At 46.4% G+C, this 20,458-nt stretch overlaps 2 protein-coding genes across 4 annotated transcripts in view; one reads left to right on the top strand and one right to left on the bottom strand.

The window, feature by feature from the left end:
• The window catches only part of ino80 (INO80 complex ATPase subunit), a 36,380-nt gene extending 22,285 nt beyond the window's left edge, over positions 1 to 14,095 (top strand). For 2 of the 3 annotated variants that reach the window (XM_064339613.1, XM_064339614.1), the window contains 10 exons: positions 5,137 to 5,264; positions 6,991 to 7,085; positions 7,517 to 7,589; positions 8,014 to 8,172; positions 8,462 to 8,564; positions 9,221 to 9,309; positions 9,404 to 9,565; positions 10,414 to 10,573; positions 11,538 to 11,753; positions 12,268 to 14,095. In XM_064339613.1, the coding sequence (XP_064195683.1) occupies positions 5,137 to 5,264; positions 6,991 to 7,085; positions 7,517 to 7,589; positions 8,014 to 8,172; positions 8,462 to 8,564; positions 9,221 to 9,309; positions 9,404 to 9,565; positions 10,414 to 10,573; positions 11,538 to 11,753; positions 12,268 to 12,470 (1,388 nt within the window). In that variant the 3' untranslated portion in view covers positions 12,471 to 14,095. The remainder of the gene's footprint in view (positions 1 to 5,136; positions 5,265 to 6,990; positions 7,086 to 7,516; positions 7,590 to 8,013; positions 8,173 to 8,461; positions 8,565 to 9,220; positions 9,310 to 9,403; positions 9,566 to 10,413; positions 10,574 to 11,537; positions 11,754 to 12,267) is intronic. The other variant, XM_064339615.1, reaches the window with a different exon arrangement.
• A 780-nt stretch (positions 14,096 to 14,875) lies between these two features.
• LOC135257155 (glutathione-specific gamma-glutamylcyclotransferase 1-like) lies at positions 14,876 to 16,904 on the bottom strand. Its single transcript, XM_064339616.1, has 3 exons — positions 16,245 to 16,904; positions 16,098 to 16,133; positions 14,876 to 15,839 (listed from the first exon to the last, which is right to left on the bottom strand). The coding sequence occupies exons 1-3, from the start codon at positions 16,413 to 16,415 to the stop codon at positions 15,447 to 15,449; spliced, it is 600 nt and encodes a 199-aa protein (XP_064195686.1). The 5' UTR covers positions 16,416 to 16,904; the 3' UTR covers positions 14,876 to 15,446.
• Between the last annotated feature and the right edge of the window lie 3,554 nt (positions 16,905 to 20,458).

The following is a 20,458-nucleotide window of genomic DNA, read 5'->3' as shown; positions in this document are numbered from 1 at the left end:
TCGAAATTTTACGGCCCAACCTTATGCTGTTCACGCCAAGATCTGACAGGTCAATCTTACGTTATTCTCACCAAGGATCTTGCAGCCCAACCTTAAACTATTTTCACAAAAGATCTTACAGCCCAAACTTATACTGTTCTCAGAAAGATCTTACAACCCAACGTTATACTGTTCTCAGAAAGATCTTACAGCCCAACCTTATACTGTTCTCAGAAAGATCTTACAGCCCAACCTTATACTGTTCTCAGAAAGATCTTACAGCCCAACCTTATACTGTTCTCAGAAAGATCTTACAGCCCAACCTTATACTGTTCTCTGACAGATCTTACAGCCCAACCTTATACTGTTCTCTGCAAGATCTTACAGCCCAACCTTATACTGTTCTCTGACAGATCTTACAGCCCAACCTTATACTGTTCTCAGAAAGATCTTACAGCCCAACCTTATACTGTTCTCTGACAGATCTTACAGCCCAACCTTATACTGTTCTCTGCAAGATCTTACAGCCCAACCTTATACTGTTCTCTGAAAGATCTTACAGCCCAACCTTATACTGTTCTCAGAAAGATCTTACAGCCCAACCTTATACTGTTCTCAGAAAGATCTTACAGCCCAACCTTATACTGTTCTCAGAAAGATCTTACAGCCCAACCTTATACTGTTCTCTGAAAGATCTTACAGCCCAACCTTATACTGTTCTCAGAAAGATCTTACAGCCCAACCTTATACTGTTCTCAGAAAGATCTTACAGCCCAACCTTATACTGTTCTCTGAAAGATCTTACAGCCCAACCTTATACTGTTCTCAGAAAGATCTTACAGCCCAACCTTATACTGTTCTCTGCAAGATCTTACAGCCCAACCTTATACTGTTCTCTGCAAGATCTTACAGCCCAACCTTATACTGTTCTCAGAAAGATCTTACAGCCCAACCTTATACTGTTCTCAGAAAGATCTTACAGCCCAACCTTATACTGTTCTCAGAAAGATCTTACAGCCCAACCTTATACTGTTCTCAGAAAGATCTTACAGCCCAACCTTATACTGTTCTCAGAAAGATCTTACAGCCCAACCTTATACTGTTCTCAGAAAGATCTTACAGCCCAACCTTATACTGTTCTCAGAAAGATCTTACAGCCCAACCTTATACTGTTCTCAGAAAGATCTTACAGCCCAACCTTATACTGCTCTCAGAAAGATCTTACAGCCCAACCTTATACTGTTCTCTGAAAGATCTTACAGTGTGTTCCTGCAGTTGAAATGCTGGTGTCAGGAGCCTTCTCTTCATTTCCGTGCTCTTTTGGTTAAAAACAGAGTGCATAGATCTGAGGGATTCAGTAACTGCATTCAGAAAAGATCCATACTTAATATTTTTAGTTACGATGAGTCTGAAAGATTCAAACATTTTGGCGTATTGCCCTCAGCTTCACCACAGGTGTACAAACAACTGCCAATCATAACCTCTTTTTCAGGTAGGGTACATTCTGACAGTCACTTTGTTCTAGGATGTGAACGGTGAACTGTGCTGAGATCCGCAGTGTGTGAGTCCGGTCTGAACCGTGTGGTGTGCGAGAGACTCCTGAGAACAGCTCGGAGAGGACTCGTGTGCCTGAGACTGTGGGAAACTCTCTCCCCTTCCTGCCCTCTCAAAGAAAAAACATTTTCGGCTAAATAGCAGGAAACGTCCAGAGACTTTTGATATTAGTAAAATAAGCAGGGTACATAACTGTTTACAGTGTCTGCTGTGCTGCCTTCACACGAGCCCTTCTGAATGACATGAGGCTGATCAAAGGGTGATTTACGGACCTGGGGGAACCATGTTTCTCCTGCTTTTGGTTAGAAGTGAAGCATAAATTCTTTGGCCCAAACCCGAGGTGGAACATCAATAATAATTTTTTTTTTTTGCATTCATAAGATTAAAAATATACTTCAGGTCAACCATTTTCTGAGAGTGAGCCATCCATTTTGGTTACGATATTTTGTTTGCCAGTCTGTTGGCATTTTGCTAACTGCACAGTTAAGCAGGACACTGTCGGTGTTGGTCACTGGAGACCTTGCTCCACTGGCTCCGTTGCAGCTCTGATGTGGTAACGTATGTCTGGGCAATTGTAAGGTTGCAAGACTGATCAGCTCCTGCATCTCCGCTGTTCAGAGTGTGGTCTGATGCAGAACCACCTTTTTCAAAGCTTGCAGATGACCTTATAGTGATGAGCGATTTGTTTCCCAGCATGCATTGTATGGTGGGAGAAGAGGTAACTCACTACATTGCAGTTTGGCTCGTGGTGGGAGGCCAGCTGCTCCCTTCCCTCTTGTCAGTTTAGACCTGGTTCACCAGATGCTGTATTTGATGGTGAGGTAGTTAGACCAGTGAAATCTGCATCCTCTTTTGAAATGAAAGCCACAACCCTGAGCTTAATATGAGGTGGAGTTTGGTCATATTATGGGACTTTGAATTTGAAAACACCTGGCTTTTGGCCAGAGGAGAATGGGTCCCCCTTACTGTGTCTGGTTCCTTCTAAATTTTCTTCCAACTTGTCTTTCTCTGAGTTTTTCCTTCTCGCTGCCTCCCACTTGCTCTATGCGGCTTTTGGGCCAGGGTTATTTGATTGGATTTGATCGATTGCCTTTGTGCACCTTTCTGTTACGCTGGATTTCTATGAGTGGCCAGCAGGGGGAGCTGCAGCGCCGCCCCTGCACCAGCCCTCCGGGCCGAGCGCCTGCTGTCCCCCTCGATCGACATCGACTGTAGTCCCTCTCCCCTTTCACTCATAGCCAGCGCTTCTTCGGGTTGAACTCAAGCGTGCACGATGCAGTAAAGTGCGGGTGGCTGAGAAGACCCCCGAGTCTCCGTGGGTTTCACGGCCTGGGTGTTCCGCACTTGGCAGTGCTCTCGTTCGTCTCCGGTTCTTTCATCCAGCTCGTCTCTGCTAAGAGGCGGTGGATGCAGGAGCCGGCATTTTGGGGGTCGGAACCACGGCCGTCTGGAACGGGGATAACATAGCGCTTTCTCCCCGAGGCCTCGGACCCAGAGGAGCCCGGTGTGATTTCTCACAGTTCGGGGTTCCCAGGAACCAGGAATGTTAGCCGCGGCCCTCGCGTGCCAGGTTCCGAAGGGAAAGTGACCGCGGCACGCCCCGGGTTTCGCCGTGGGAACGATCGGGCGGGAAAGCTGGAACGCGAGCCGCGCCGAAAAACGGATTCGAACCCGACTAGCTCCGGAAACGCGGCGGACCTGGAAGTGCGAATATAACCAAGGACACGCCGGTTTGCGTGCAAAGCGCCCAGTTTAATTACCAGGGCGTGCGCACTAAAGCTTCGCTGTTGTACGCGCTTCGTAAATTCCGTCCCCACAATGCCCCTGTGATTTCCGTGCTACGTTTTGACATGGCGATGATTGCAGACGTTCGTTCTTTACAGAGTACTTATGGGGCTAAGTGCCTGGGGAGGTTGATGAACTGAAGTGGGTCCAGGGGCCGTTCCGGCTGCTTAGCAGTTCCCAGAAAGCCCGCAAACACAACCGCCTGTGGTCTTGGACTTCTGTCAGTTAGAGTTTTACATTTTCACATAAATCTGCCTCATAATGTAAATCAAAGTGGAATCAAAGCCAAAGTATGAGATTTTTTCCTAAACAAATAAACTGGTATTAATCACAGATGGCTGTGCCATTGCAAAGCTCCCCACTCCCAAATAACAGTTTGTAGAACATTGGGAATAACCAATCGATCAATCCATTTTTTTACATATAAAGCAAGTTTTCTAAATAATTTGCCACAACAGTATACTCTGGCCTAAACCCCCCACTGAGCAAGCCAGAGGCAGTGGCAAGGAACGTCCTGGAGGACATGTAGGAAGAAACCTTGGGATGAACAAGTCTAAGGGGAAGTCTTACATCTTCTAGTGATAAGAGATGCCTGGTTTTAGTTAAAAAAAAATTTAACGCTACTGATATGTCGACAGCATTGTAAATAATGCACTGAGGTTTAGCTTCTCCCTCTCAAAATGAGGGATGAGCTGTGTGAGAGAAAGGGCAGGCATCCCAGGGTGCCGAGTGGCAGTGGCACCTCTGGGCTTGCCTCGTTCCTAGCAGACCTTGATGGTAATTGGACTGTTCAATTAAATTAACCCGAGCAGTAGTGCAGTTGGGTGGCGGTCAGTTGGGGTAATTAGCTGGCGACTGCTCCATGCTGGTTTTTTAATTGGGTCACCCTTAGGTCACAAATGGGTTCTGGCTGCAGGGGATTGGATTACAGGCAGGGGATACTCGCTGGAGGTGGGAGGGGCTGCTCACCGGAGGAGGGAGGGCCTGCTGGCTGGAGGAGGGAGGCGCTGCTGGCTGGAGGAGGCAGGATGGGTGCTTTTGTGTTGCATGTTACCATGGCAATGGGTGGATGGGGCACTGAGCATCTCCAGTTCTGGGCAGGGCCTTGCAGTGGTACACTCTGTTTACATCCTTGGCTGTTAATATGAGGCCTGTCTTACAATTAAGGCTAGCTAACTGTCTAACTGGCAAATTTGATATGGCTTGCTAGCACTACTGATGAATGTTAGACGAGCTTGCTAATAAATTCCCTTTCACGATTTGTTTTGGGTATTTCAGTTATGTTAAAATGGTCTACCTTTGTCCAGCAACTAGCTAGGTATTACCAATGTGTTTCATGCATTTTTATGAGTAAAAGTGTAGCTACTGTAGTTAGCTAACATTAGCAAATATTGAAGCCAGTTAGCTAACTTAGCATCTAACTTCATAGCCATTCTTGCTAGAAAAATGCATGGTGTTTGCATACTTTATAACATGTTACAGTTTCAAATCAAATTACTTGAGCTGTGAATTGGTCATATCTGATGTGCCAAGTTAAGGTTGAAATGAAAACCTGCAGGACGGTAGATCTCCAGGAACAGGGATAGGCAGCCCTGACCTAAAGGGGTCATCAGGTGTGAGACTTGAGGACCGTCTCATCCCTTGTACTAAAAACTCTCCAGCCCTCAGTGGCTTAGACCAGGAAATTGGTATGTTTTTAAAGGGAAACGGACGGGAAACTGCCATATTTGTAGCGCTAGCTGGCGGCGCACGCGGCTCTGTTTAGCGGTGAGGGGCGGGGCTTATTCATCAGCGGTGCCGTCTCGCTCTGTGTTCCAGACAAGGAGACCCTGATCACGGACAGCGGGAAGCTGCACACGCTGGATCTGCTGCTGACCCGGCTGAAGTCCCAGGGCCACCGAGTCCTCATCTACTCCCAGATGACCCGCATGATCGACCTGCTGGAGGTGCGGACGCACGCGCATTTACACACACACACACACACGCACGCACGCACGCACGCACGCACGCACGCACGCTAAACAAATATAAACACACTCGCACGCACACGCATGCAGGCGCACATCCACTTGACGCATACATAAACAAACATAGACAAATACACACACACACACACGCGCACATACTTCCCATGCGCTTGCTGCAATCACACGTACGCGCACGCTCTTGTGCATGCATTCATGCACAAAAATGCACACACACACACACACACACACTCGCGCTCACACTCACACAGGTATGAGATGCGATATGCAGAGCTTCGCTCTTAACAGACGCGGTCGGCCTGTTTTTTGTTTTTTTTTACCCACTGCAAAACTGTCCTAGACCCCAGATTAGAGAGGGGAAAAATGCATGAATCACTGGAGCCAGCGGTAATGAGTCTGAAGGGGACAGTCAAGTCATTTAGCTCCCATTTATTTTAAGAGCATAAACAGGTCTGGGGCGGAGCCTGTGATTGACACGTAAATTGATTGAATAAAAAAAGAAGAAGATTTTTTCATGTTAACAAAACACTTTCTGTATCAACATTGGGTCAGCAGGCTGAGACTGCACAGCTGCAGCCAATTTGAGGTTATGTTCTCAAATAGATGCGAAGAGGTCGGAAAAGAGGTTTTGTTATTTTGGCGTGCGTGGCGTTTTCAGTGAGATCGGTTGAGTTTTTTTCCTTCGGTGTTGGCATGTTGTGTTTCTGCATCCTGACGGTTGGCAGAAAGAGATAGAAGACTTATCGGTCTGTTTCAGACATTGCCGGTCTGTCGGCTGTGAACGCTCCTGGTTGAATTATCCTGAATAAAACCTCATGCCACTGTCCACTGATAAGCAACAGGTTCTCCAAAACAACTTTTTTTTTTGCTCCTTGGAGAGATTATGTCACTTTGATTCTCTTGACGTCAATCTGGTATATTTTACGTTTTGTGGTATTTTATTGTGGATTCTTTGACCCTGTCAGGGTTTGAGTCATTTTATGAGGCCAGCTAAAACCACAAATCAGTCCGTGTGTACGATTAATCCTTCCATCGCTAAGCAACACATCTCTGCTGGCCACTATGGAGACAACTTGGGCGTGGCCAGACTGTTGATACGGGTGGGCCTAAGTTGGCAGGGCCCACCCACTGATAATGCTGTACTCCTCCAGGAATACATAATTTCATATAAAACTGCAATCAATCCCCCCCCCCCCCTCCCCACAGCCCACAGTCCTTGATTGCAATCTCCCCCATGCCCCATGCCCCCTCCTCATTCCATGATCGCAATCTCCCCGTGCACTTACACTTTACCTTGCTGTACTTACACACATATTTTACTCACAGTAGTGTATATTGACGTGTATGTAGATTTACCTTGGTGTACTAACACACATATTTACTCAGAGAGGTGTATATACTCACATATGTACGTTCAGCTTGGTGTATTTACATACATATTTTACTCACAGTGGTGTATATTCACATGTATGTAGATTTACCTTGGTGTACTAACACACATATTTACTCAGAGAGGTGTATATACTCACATACGTACTTTCAGCTTGGTGTATTTACATACATATTTCACTCACAGTGGTGTATTTGGTGGCTTGAGCTGCTCTCTGTGTGTTTGTTAGAAGGGGCAGGGGAACGCCGCAGTAAATTTGCTCTCTAAGCCCCTCTCCCCCCCCCCTCCCTGTCCCAGGAGTACATGGTCTACCGGAAGCACACCTACATGCGGCTGGACGGGTCTTCCAAGATCTCGGAGCGCCGGGACATGGTGGCCGACTTCCAGAGCAGGTGAGCGGCCCGGCGTCGGTCGAAACGGACGCTCCGGTTTCCGAAAGCCGGGAGTCCCGCAGGGAAGCCGGGGCGGGGCGGGGAGCCGCCGCCGCGCGTCTGTCTCCGTTTAGCCTTGGGCGGCCGCGTCCGTCCTCCCGTTCCCGCCCCGTCTCCCTGGCATGCGGCTCTTTAGCTCGTTAGCGCTCTTTAGCTCGTTAGCGCTCTTTAGCTCGTTAGCGCTCTTTAGCTCGTTTAGCGCTGCTCACATGCGGGGCTGTTCGGCGCTCACCAGCGGGCCAGCGCGATTCAGTTAAACGGCGCGGACGTTTTCCCGAGCCGTAGGCCCCGCCGGGTTGGGCTCGGCTCAGAGGGCGACTCAGAGGCCACGGTTACCCGTCCGTCGGAATGTTTTCTTCTCTCACTCCTTCTTCTCTCTCCTCCCCCAACAGGACGGACATCTTCGTTTTCCTCCTGAGCACGAGGGCCGGGGGCCTCGGCATCAACCTGACCGCCGCTGACACTGTGAGTCCCGCAGAACCCAACCGCGCGCAGAACGCTGAGTGGCCAGTTATAACCCCTATAGCTTCCCTTGGCCGTGAATCATTGCTGCTTTTGCTCTCCAAGTTAACTAATAGTCACTGTAACAGTCTGACTTCCTATGTGTTTTTTTTTTCATTGGACACAGTTACAGGTTACATAGTTAGATTTAACCCTCTGTGCCAGGTTGCTTGGACACACACACACACACATGCACACACACACTCACACACATGCACCCATGCGCTCACATGTACACTCACACACATGCACCCATGCGCACACACATACACACATACGCACCACACACATACGCACACATGCACACACACACGCACACAGACACACACTCGATATCACACGTCACAGGGTGCGCGTGCGTGTGACTGACGGGGCTCCTCCGCCGCAGGTGATATTTTACGACAGCGACTGGAACCCCACGGTGGACCAGCAGGCCATGGACCGGGCCCACCGGCTGGGCCAGACCAAGCAGGTGACGGTGTACCGGCTGGTCTGCAAGGGGACCATCGAGGAGCGCATCCTGCAGCGCGCCAAGGAGAAGAGCGAGGTGAGTCGCCCGGGCGGTCGATCGGCGGTCAAGCCGCGGTCGGCAGTAAGCCAATGAAGAGGCAGTCGGGCGTGTAGCTGAGGACGCTAAAGCGGCGTTCAGGGGTGCGTAGCGGTCCACGAGAGCTCTGCTCATAATTGCGTAACGGTCCACTGAAGACGCAATCAGAAGCGTTTTTTACAGTCTGTCGAAACTCTGGGCCTGGGCTGTCTGGTCTCTTTTTGAGTTACCTCCCTCCCTAAATGAATCTGGCGACGTTTCAGAGCTCCCTTGCCCGTCTCCCTCGCAGATCCAAAGGATGGTGATTTCGGGGGGGAACTTTAAGCCAGACACCCTCAAGCCCAAGGAGGTGGTGAGCCTGCTCCTGGATGACGACGAGCTGGAGAAGAAGTGTGAGTGATCTCATAATTACAGAGGCCTTCATAGTGAGAGTAGTACATGTGAGTAATAGTGATAGCAGTAATAATGATAGTAATATAGCACTGGTAGTCGTGATGGTGAGTAAAAGCAATAATAGTGATAGTAATGACTGTTGTGATAATAGTGACAGTGATAATAATGACAGTAGTTACAGTGTATAATAGTGATAGTGGTGACTGTAATACTGATAATAATGATAGTGGTGACCATATGTGATTGTGATAATAGTGATGACAGCTTGTAATAGTGATAACAGCGATAGTGGTGACATTGCCTAATAGTGATGATATTGATAGTGGTTACAGTGTGTAATAACGGGAATAGTTACAGTGTAATAGTGATAGCGGAGACGGTGTATAATAGTGATAGCAGTGTGAGTGTATAATAGTGCTAATAGTGATAGCAGTGACAGTGTATAATAGTGACAGTATAATAGTGCTAATAGTGATAGCAGTGACAGTGTATAATAGTGATAGCAGTCTGAGTGTATAATAGTGCTAATAGTGATAGCAGTGACAGTGTATAATAGTGAGTGTATAATAGTGCTAATAGTGATAGCAGTGACAGTGTATAATAGTGACAGTATAATAGTGCTAATAGTCATCGGGGTCGTGTGCTCCTGCTGCAGTGCGTATCAGGCAGGAGGAGAAGAGGCAGCAAGAGGAGTGCAGCAAAGTGAAGGACCGGAAGAGGAAGAGGGAGAAATACGCAGAGAAGGTAAGGCGTCTGCTGGGGGCTTTCACACAGGCCGGGCCGGCCTGTAGCAGACAGTCACGCCCCCTCTGCCCCCTCTGTCCCCTCCCCCCCTCAGAGGAAGAAGGAGGACGACGTGGACGCCAAGAGGAGGAAGGAGGGGGTGAACATGGTCATCCCCTTCGCCCCCTCGGCCGATAACTCCAACCTGTCCGCCGACGGGGACGACTCCTTCATCAGCGTGGACATGGACTCCGCCATGCCCAGCCCCTTCAGCGAGGTGAGGAAGAGGAGCGGCGGGGGGGAGGAGGGAGTCAGGTGCAGGGGAACTCCAACAGGGACATGCAATGACAATAATTAGATGTTCTGCATATACTTGCTATTCCATAAATACTTACAATAGCTATTAGATTCGCATTACAAAGAACATCTATCACCTATGAGGAAAAACAATATAAAACATTTCCAAGCCATATTACAGCCATGGCTAGAGTCTTTATTTTGGCACGTAAATGATTGTTTCATTAAACGGTAGGGGTTTCGGTACCCTGGGAGTGTCATGCTTCCATTATTTAAATGAACAATAGTCACAGTTGCAATGAACGAGCCAAAGTTACTAACACGTTAGTGACATGCGTACAGTAGAGACACTGGGGAGTCACGTGCAGGATTCCCCTTAACAGCTCTTTAGCTTCTCTCCTTAAGTACCCAGAGACTGCAGGCTACTTCAGGTCCCTGCTCCACAGAATGGTGTTTCCCACAATGTACTCTAACCAGTCCTGCGAGCCAGAGATTCTGACCAGTTAATCACATTCCTTAAGAGCAGGACAAGCGAGGTAACAGGTGATTGGCTCATTACCCCAACCACCTGGTTTCCAGAAAGCACAGGGGGCCTGGTAAACAGGAGAGAGACACAGATGTCCCAGGAGACATCATAGTGGGTACAGGGGTTGTGGGTGAATTTTGAGGAAACACAAGCCCTGGCTAAAATCACACGGAGGGTAAAGTCGTCAAGACGCGTTGCGGTCCTTAAAGCGGGGCAGCCGACCGTCCTTCGCGGCCTCGACCGTATTAAATTTTTATTTATTTATTTTTTTTTTTGAACGGCGGCGCTGCGCGTCCCCGCAGATCTCCCTGAGCAGCGAGCTGCAGCCGGGCTCCATCCCGCCGGACGAGTCCAGCAGCGACATGCTGGTCATCGTGGACGACCCCGTCTCGTCGGCCCCCCAGTCCCGCGCCACCACGTCCCCCGCCTCCGTCACCGGCTCCGTCTCCGACACCATGAACGGTGAGGGTCGCGCCCGGGAGTCCCCCCGGGGGGCCGGACGCCGCTACAGCGCCCCCCCTGCAGGGGCGCCTTCACCTTCACAACACCAGATGAAGAGATGGACGCGGTGTTCGAAACACGATTTATTCACAGGCTGCCATGGGGGAATATACTAATTACATAGATACAAAGTGCTTGCAGGTGAAAGTTAAAAAGAACTAGACCTCATTGAATTAAGAAGCACATTTACTTGGAACGGCCCTATAGTATGACAGACTGAATTCGGAGGGCTGTAGCAGACTCTCTGTCTGTGAGTTCTCATTACAAATTCTGTTTTCTCTGTATAATGCAATTGATATTCTCGCCCCGATAGCACCAGAACTAGCCAGACCTCATTTTGTTAAAGCTGTTGCAGTTGTACTACAGTGAAAGGTAGAGGGAGATCTAACACGCTGTTTGAATCAGCCTATTTTGGATCAGTAATTTTCTTCCCACATTGTGGCACTATAGCATGTTAGCCATCTTCTCAAGTGACTCAATGCTCAAGGTTGCTTAATGTTTGAATTAATCATGTGTCATGAGTGTCTTGGACAAAGGTGGAAAGTCCAGGGGTCAGATGGTAAAAGTCCTGCCCTGTGTTTCTTCTGCCCATGAGCTCAGTCAGCTGATTTAAAAGAATGATAAGAATTGTGGTAATTAGCAAATCCACCTGATTGGAACAAACACTGGGGAAGGACTTTCTGAACCTGTATTTTCCTCCACTGGTTTGAGGCTGTTTGCATCTTGGAACAAAAGGAGTGTAGATTTGAATACCTGTGAGGAGGGTAAAGACTTGAGCCCTTGAAAAATGGCCTTTTTGTGGATTGTGGCAATGACCGCTCTGCCATTTGAATGCGATGCTAGCAGTTGTAACGGTTGATCAGGCCTGAAGCTTGATTACGTCATATGTATACACGCACCCCACCCCCCCCCGTCCCTCCCCCAGGCGTCTCCACGCAGGACACCTCCAGCCCGGGGCGGGGCCGGTCCGGGCGGAGCCGCGGTCGGCCCAAGGGCTCCGGAGGGGGCGGGAAGTCGGGCGGGAAGGGGCGGAGCCGCAAGTCGACGGCGGGCAGCGCGGCCGCCATGGCGGGGGCCATGGCCGGGGCGGCGGCGGCCTCCGCGGCGGCGTACGCCGCCTACGGCTACAGCGTTTCCAAAGGTACCGGTTACCCCGCCGCGCCCCGACTTCAGAAAACCTGTCATCGCCGCCGGCGTCCTCCCAGAGCCTCGTACACCCACAACTGCGTACTACTCTCTGTGTGAATAGTCATGTGTGCAAGAGAAATGACCATCGGGATGCACGTAGCATTTAAAGGCCACGCCAGTACTGTGACACACATACTGTAACACCCTATATTGTAACACACCAGTACTGTAACACCCATATTATTGCACACAGAATGTAAACCACCTGTTGTGCAACACCAGCAGAGCAGCAGTCATGCTGTAAACAGTCTTGTCCGGTCTCTCTCACATACATTTAACACGTTATTTAACACACCGGTACTGTAACACCCATATTGTAACTCAACAACACTGTAACACCCATATTGTAACACACCAGCGCTGTAACCCACATATTATAGCACACAGAGACTGTAACCCTCCTGTTGTAACGCACCAGCAGTGCAGCAGTCAGGCAGTAACCTCGTCTTGTGCGGTCCCTCTCTCAGCAGGTATACCAGCAGCCAGTCCCCTGCAGCAGCCCTCCCTGGCCCGCTCCTCGGCCACGCCCGCCTTCGCGCCGAGCGGCACCTCCTCCCCCCACGGCAAGGGGGGGGCCGTTCCCGCCGGCTCCCAGATGCTAAGCCATAGCAGAGCGCACCACCCGCCCAACCCCTCCCGAAAGGGCAAAGGCCCGTCGGGGGCGCGGTAGCGCACGCCGCGCCCCCGGCCTGCCCCCCCCGTACAGCTCTCGTCCCCTCCGCAGTCCAGCGCAAATCGATATAGACGAGCAAGCCCCGCCCCCCAGCCCCACTTCCTGTTCTTTAATTGTATAAAGATGAGTATACTTGTGCCAAAAAACAGGCTGTAAACATGAATTCCAAAACGCACAATAATCAGTACTTCCCAGAGGGCAGGAGCTACTGCATGGCCCTCCAGGGGAAGTGGCGGCGAAATGAAAGCTCGTCCAACGCAGCGCCCGTCGGACGCATTGGCGCCGTCGCCCGGATCTCCATAGCAACAGTACAACGATACGGCGTTCGCGCCGCCACGCCCGAGCGCTTGCATTGCGAAGCCAGCTGGCGTGCGGCTCAGCGCGGAGTTACGCGGCTATTCTGATGCGTCAGAGAACACACTCTCGTTGTGAGGACACAAGTCTCATCGGCCAAGGGCTAAATAAAGCTGAAACCCGGATGGACTGTACCGGTCTATGCCCGTCAGGAAAGCACCACACACCGCATTTCAAAGGTGGTTGAAAATCGTTTTTCAACAATCTGAGCCTTCTTAACTGTTTACAGGATTGGGCCTGTCGAGTTGGCTGACTTCCGCCTTCATGCCATTTTAGCCTGTGTACTTTCCAATTATATGGTCTTGATTTTTTTTTAAGTTATAGAAACGATCCTAACCAATACACTTGCACTTGACTCGTGTGAACAAAGTAAATATGAAAAGTATCACAACACGTAAAATTTTCTTGTCGCAACCTGGAAAATGCTTTCGATTAGCCAATATTTTCGTAAGGAAGACTAGTCATTTATGAAATATATTTCACAACTAGCATCCTGTTTGCTTACTGCAGTTACATGGCAAAGTATAGGTCTGTTGGCCAGTGAAAGAACATCACGCTCAAAAAACAACTGCTTTTGTACTATTGGTCATATTTTTCTAAAATGAATTTGATGTTAGTGGCACTCATTTACATAAAAGAAAATCTCATGTAAGAAAGTTTTAAATGGCAGATGTTTTGAGAAGCCTTCTCTTGATATTGTTAATATCCGGGCTTAACACATATTCTGTCTGTGGAAGAAAAAAGTTTTGGCATCATTTTGTAGTAAATTAAATGTAAATGTTTTTGACTGAATGGTGAACATTGCTTGATAAGTACATGTTGCTAATATAATTGTCAAAAGAATGACAGTCCATTGAGACTCAAAATGCTTAGATGCACAGTGTATCATAGCCTAAGTTAAAATATGGTAAATTATGATTTTGAACACTGTAAATTGTATGGAAGCCATTTTATTTTTAAACGGGGCAAGGTGTAAGGTGAAGATGAGTGATCCGTGGTTATTTCTGACATCCGTTAGCAGTACCATAACAGAGGGATGGGCGTGGTCCCCATGACAACACACAAAAAAACAAGCACTGCTCTGGTTTGCTTTGAGTATAGCATGGTGCAGTCAGTCAGTGTAAATAGCCTAAAGGAGACTCTGTCTCTTAAATGTTTTTCCCCTTTCTTTGTCTATTTTTATAGTTAATTGTGTAAATATTGAGGAAAAAAATGTTCTTTTACTAACTGGATAAGCAAATTGAAAATAAAGAGTGCTAGAGATTTCATCTCCATGTCCTCCACCCGTTTGTGCATGTTTGTCCTTCTGGCGAAACATTTAGGTTGGATTGGTGTGGAATGTCAGGTGGTGTCACTGGTGACAGAATGTTAAATGTACACAAAATGTAAACCGGTGTTTGCCTGTATTTCTCGGTTAATATTCCTTAAAGTATTACTCCGGTACTTCCGTTAAGAACATTTCCATTGGCAGTTTGCAGTTGAGCAGTGAGTTTTTGGAACTGTGGCCAAGTCATTTGTGATGAAGGTGTGTAACAGCTTAAATAATGTTCTGTATGTCAGCCACCCAGGCCAGATTAGTAACACACGCAATTTGCTGCTGACGACAGGAAGAGTGATTTGGTTTCGATACCTCAAGCATTTATCATTAATTGCATTTTTATGTTTTCACTCAAGTTATGACCTAAAATGCCATACAAGGTATCTACTCTAATTGGAGAACACAAATGCAAGTTAGTTGCTTAATATCTCCATTATGTTCTCCCAAAGTAAATTTAAGGGCTGGTTTCACCGACAGATTAAGTTTAATCCTGGACTAAATTTAGTTTTGTATGGAGAATCTCCATTCAAAATTGAAGTTAGTCCAGGACTAGGGTTAATCCATGTCTGCGAAACTGGCCCTATGAGTATTATACTGTGTGGGTTATTTTTCCTTTGTTTTATGCTGTTGCCATGCAACAGTGCTCAGCTGTGCACATGAAAATGCCTATACTAAGGCATGCAAAGGGCCTGGATTGATGAGAATAAAAAGCACATCTCAGAGGCAAACATTAAATTAATAGTTTATTGAGGTCTGTTGTCTGAAAAAATAAAGGTGCATTGAAAAAGAAAATCCTTTTATAACAAAGGTATACAGTTAGTTCCTGTACATTAAGCGATGACAGTAGGGAATGGGGACATGAAATTGTCTATATTCCTACACAGCTAGAAGTGTTACAAAATACCCTTAACCAAAAACAGACTGGAACCATAGTGTATAAAGCATACCTTAATTTGATGGGGCAACCTCGCTACCAGGAAAACAAGTACACCGCGATTAGAGTACTTTCAATGCTACTTACAGTAATACAATAACCATATAACCAATATTGCACAATACCCACAGATCTTACAGGTTTTACATTCAGTATGAACACTTCTGGCATTGGAAATACCACCACCTCCCTTTAATCCATTATAACGCAGTTTTCGTTCGTACCGGTTTAAACAGAAATTATGTGGCTTTTCGTGAACAACAGACATTGACACATTAGTACAACAAGCGGTGTGCTAACGGATGCATTAACAGACGGACGTTCAGATGGCGGCGTTTATTCGCAGTGACCTCTTAACTTCAGCCGCTTAGAGGGCGGACATGTCCAGCTCGGACGCCAGCACGATAGCTAGGGTGGCGGTCTCGATGGAGAACAGGTGGGTGTCCTCCACTTCGGGACAGCGCAGCCGCATGAAGTCGGCAAGCCGCAGCAGGTACTCGATGTTGTGGCCGGTCTTGCCGCGGCTCACGACGATCTGGGCGGCGATCTCCTCGGGGCTGGCAGGTCCTAGGTAGATTGGGTTGTCAGCGGTGGCGATGTAGACCAGCGCGAGCAACGGGGCCTCTTCGTTCTCTCGTGGGATGAATTCAACGGCCTTGGTGATGTAGCCCCCCAGCACCGCCTCCCTCACGTTCAGGTATTTGAGGGACTCCTCGATCTGGGCCCCAGTGACCTCATAAGCCACCCCCCAGGTGCATGCCTGCAAGCAGTACAGAATACGATTAGTTATGCGCTCGAATTAATGCAAATGAGACGCATTCACTACAGTGAACGACAATAGAACTTAAATCTGTTGCCACGACTTTTGACTACAGTAAGCCGCTGTACTCGTTTCGAGTGGGTGCTCAAATATCACAAATAAAATTACAAATTCAGTATTGCTACGGCTGAAAAAATGTGCGTGGGAGTCGGGGCCTTCCATTACGGAGGGGAAACCACAAGCAGAAGCAACACTTACGTCATCATCTTCCACCAGCGTCACCACCCTGCCGGGCTACGTAGAAAGAAAATGGAGGAATTATGTTAAAAGAAATTGTGACATCCATCATAATATACTCATTAACAAAACAGCATATTTGTCTTTAACAAATAGAACATTTCTCACCATTTCGTTGTTGCCCCGGTGGAAATTGTCGCCGTGCCAGAAGCGTCTCTTGTATCCCTGGATGTACCCGACCTTACTTCTCTTGAATTTGAAGTCAGGTTTCCATACCAGAGACCCGTAGCCGAATATCCACAGACTGGTTTTCTCCGCCAATACGTCTTGAAGCTTCATTCTGATCACTGCTAGTTTGCGTTATAATGGTCAAAGGACAGGTTGGTGGTTTCAGTGCAATAGCCAAGAAGGCTTGCCAGGTAGCTACTTCTCCCGATCAAGTAGCAGCGGTATCGGTTGGCTCGCGGTAATTCCGCGTGTGGTGCCCAACTGCTTGGCAGTTTTGGCGATGGAATAACGCCGGATCTTCTGCTTTGCCTGATGCATGCCGATGCATTAGTGTTGCCGCATTATGCCTTAAAATTCCATTTTGGCCTCCGAGGCTCTTAAAAACAAAGACTTAAAAACCGTTAAGCTGACTGTGAAGCCAGCCGTCTATCCTTTTCAAATAAACAACGCCGGCTAATTGATAGTACTAGAGCTACTTACGAAATATTACACACTTACGACTATTTGACAAACTAACAACAACAGCACGACGAGGAACTCCTCCTACACTCAACCACTTGCGTTCCCGTAACTGCAGCATAACGGCTGACTGAATTTATAGTGACGAAGACACGTAATTATGTGTGGCCACCCATCCGAATGGTAGACGAATTGTGTCGTTCAAGAGGTGGGGTTTGAGCGGAATACTCCAATCGGTGCCAAATTCTGCGCACTGTTAAAAAAACTACCTTGTTCGAAGTCTCTATTGGTGTATAGAAAAAGGGGGTTGCCACCTAAAACATGCAATGATTCGTTATCAAAAATATCAATCAATTTAACCAGACTTTTGAATGGCTATGGCTCCTGTCTTTTGAGAAGGATATAATATTTAAATGCACCCTTGGCTGATGCAACAAGACGCAGTATTTCAGTCTTGGAGGTAACGATTCGGGTTATTGCATCAGTTATCTGAACGTTTGGAGAGCTACAAAAAGCTTGCGACGTTTATATTATAATGAACGCGTATTTAATGATCATACTCGGTGGCTGTATTTATGTATCGCTCTGTTTGAAAACGTTTTTTTTCAGCTAATTTATGTAACTTTTTGGAATTATATAATTTTGTCAGTAAGCCGATTTTTTATTTTCAGGCATTTCAAACATCACCCATCTGGGCATCATGTAAGGGTCCACACTAAGACATATGATCAGACAATCATATCTACGACATTGGGAAAAAGGCATACGCTTATATTGCTCTTGATGGCAAGAATTATGCAGAATTCACTATGTGCGTGAGACTGAATTTTATGACAATTGGGAAGCACTTCTTTGGTAATTCTCTATCATCTGTATCAGGACTTAAACTCTTGTTGAACTGAAACGCTGGCTTGCTTGACATTTTTGCAGGGGTCACTGACATGCCAATCCCATGTGAAAATATGGTAGTAAAATTATCCCTGATTATTCAAGACCCTCGTTATTTAAAACAGGAAAACAGTGAACTATTTTTAGTGCATTTTAAAGAGCACCAGGTTCTCAGCAAACTCTAAATTCCAGAATTTAAAAAATTTAAATTGCCATCTCTTAAACACAGGCACTCAGCCGCCAGTGTTCTCTAAAAGCAGAATGGCTGTGTAATCAATCTGTTCATCTACTTTCATTGTGACCTCAGAAAGAACAATCACACTGAGGGCCCCACCTTGTTCACATTGCCTCATAAACAGACTTTGAGACCACGCCTCCTGTTTTAAAGCACAAATAACGGACTCCTATCTCTTTTTATGAAGATGCCCTTTCTTCACATGGTCAGGGATTGTATTTATATCTAACCACAGGCAGTAGAGCCACATAATGCACCCTTATTTTTACACCCTGGCTCTGATAAACAAAATTAGCAACACTTTGGGAGCTGCCTGGTACCTGATCTGGAACTTCTACTTTCTGACTGAGGTTGAAATATACTGATGCCACTCTCTAAAAGAGCAGGAAGAGACTTAAACGCACGCAGTCATGTTACTGTGATTTAGGAGAGGACACAGAAGCCAATTTTAAGCACTGTATCACCCTTCCTCACTGTCTGTTCTGTGGCTGCAGTTCAACCCCTCACAGCCAAAAAAGGACTTGGTTGCCATATAGGGTACAGGAGATGATTATGATTACATGCAGGTTTAAAAGAAAGAAAAAAAATCTGTTAGGTGGCTCATGCTGCATTTCTTGCTGCGGGATTCTCTGATTGGTGTTGTCTCCCACCACTGGACCAATCACAGAGATGTGTGCAGTATGGTGCATTCTCAAGCAACAAGGCCTTTTTAGGAGGTATGAGTGGCACCTTCTATGTAATAATTTAAATATCCCTGTAAATGTGTTGATTCAGTTTCTTATATATCTGAAATAGTCAAGAAATACAATAACTCCTGAACCATGTCCTACTGGATTATTAATGTTCAACAATGTGGAAGGAGTATGGTGGATTTTGATGGTAATCAATAAGATGACTCGTGTTTGTGAACTGTTGCTTTCTTCCTAGCAATTTAATGTTAACTGTGCCTAATCTACACAGTTTAGGTGGTGAAAATTTAATCCTGAATCTTCTATAAAATGTACCGTGCTTCAGAAAGTCATTGTTGAAAAAGTTTCAGTATTTGGTATAAAACAATTAGACTATGTATCTGCCTTGAGAATATTATTTAAATTTGATTTAATATGCAATCCGTTTAAAAAAATCAAATGATTAATAAAAAAATTTTTTAAGTAGTAATTCACAGGTTGGTGCATAATGCAGATATATACTGTTTAAAATGTGTATTTTTAAAAAAGGTGTTCACTAATATAGCCTTAGAGAAAACAAAATAGATTACATTTAAACTGTGATTAAAAGGCATCTTTTTTTACTGTTCCCTGAAAGCACAAAAGGTGTAATGGAACATCCCAGTCATGAATTGTATTATTGTTATTGTAAAGTCTACAATCTTTCGTCAACCAACTTGATTCACTGTGCATATAGCAGTGCAGATATTTCCCGCAGTTCCTCGGAATATCTGGTTTTGAAAGGTAAATCAATTTCAGGTGTTGGTCAAGGTAAATCAATTGCAGCAGTGGTGGGAAATCCAATTTGGGAGTTTTTCTGTCAGTATTTATTCTCTCTTTCTTTTTAAACAGATTGTTATGAGTGGTAATGTTTCATCATGGCCATTAGCATAGAAGTCAAATTTGTATCAGGGTTTTTATTACTTGCTTGTGCTATTGTTCTCACACAGTGATTAAATAGGTGAGGTATGCAGATGTCTGAAATACTTCAACACTCTGTTCTGTGAGAATTCTAACCTGAGCAATTTGCGAGGGAGATGCATGAGAAAGGCAGTTGGCCAGCATATTCCGTATGTTTTAATCAGACAGGAAGCAGGAAATGATGTCACTCTGGAACAAACAGGATGCTGTGATTATAACACAATGCATATGGTTGACTGTGTGATGGAAACCCAAAGGCCAGAGAGAGGGGTAGAACTGGCTAAACGCACTCAGTCGGGTGGGGCCAAGGAGCAGGTTGTACTTTGATTCGAAAGGTTTTACCAGATGACTAATTACAAAAGTGATAACAAGTGCTTTTGCCTGGTGACAAGAGGAAACCTTTTCCAAGCCTTGTAAAACATGTTGTTTCCAGGGCATCCTTTTTCCACAAGCAGAAGCTGAGAACTGCGGACGACCAGACTGTCATCATAAACAGGATGTGAGAGATGTACGCAGGCCAATGTTATGCTCCAGACTGGCTATAAAGTTGATTGTATGGCATCCTACAGCAAATTGGGTTGTTTATACAGACACATTAATGCAGGATGTTCGCAGAACAAGGCATTGAATTCTCATTATGCTTGTAACATTGCTTACTGTATTTGTAATCTAGTCTATAAGTTTGGGGGCTGAGAAGTGTGGTAACAATAGCCTGAGCATGACGTATTAGATGCACTTATTTACTTAATGCATGTTAATTCAGAATGGCAAAGCAAATCACATCATTGTTTTAATTCCTCACAATGGAAGGTCAAAAGACTGGATACAGTGAGCCATTGGGGAGTGGTTGGCCAGCTATAAGTAGCATAAGCTGGGCACCATGGTCAGAGACTGCATGTTTGATGGTAGACTGCTGCTCCCCTTTCAATGTTCCCTCACTGATA

Source organism: Anguilla rostrata, chromosome 6 (assembly GCF_018555375.3).
Source record: "Anguilla rostrata isolate EN2019 chromosome 6, ASM1855537v3, whole genome shotgun sequence".
NCBI classification, from domain to species: Eukaryota; Metazoa; Chordata; class Actinopteri; order Anguilliformes; family Anguillidae; genus Anguilla; species Anguilla rostrata.
Note: the sequence above shows the minus strand (reverse complement) of the source record. Positions and strands in the feature narration are given on the sequence as shown.

Excerpts from the sequence above, each read along its gene's own strand:
- LOC135257155 (XM_064339616.1), bottom strand. The coding sequence starts at position 16,415 with ATGAAGCTTCAAGACGTATTGGCGGAGAAAACCAGTCTGTGGATATTC. Across the intron at positions 16,134-16,244 it reads ACCGGGGCAACAACGAAATG|CCCGGCAGGGTGGTGACGCT; the intron begins GTGAGAAATGTT and ends CTTTCTACGTAG. Across the intron at positions 15,840-16,097 it reads CGCTGGTGGAAGATGATGAC|GCATGCACCTGGGGGGTGGC; the intron begins GTAAGTGTTGCT and ends TACTGCTTGCAG.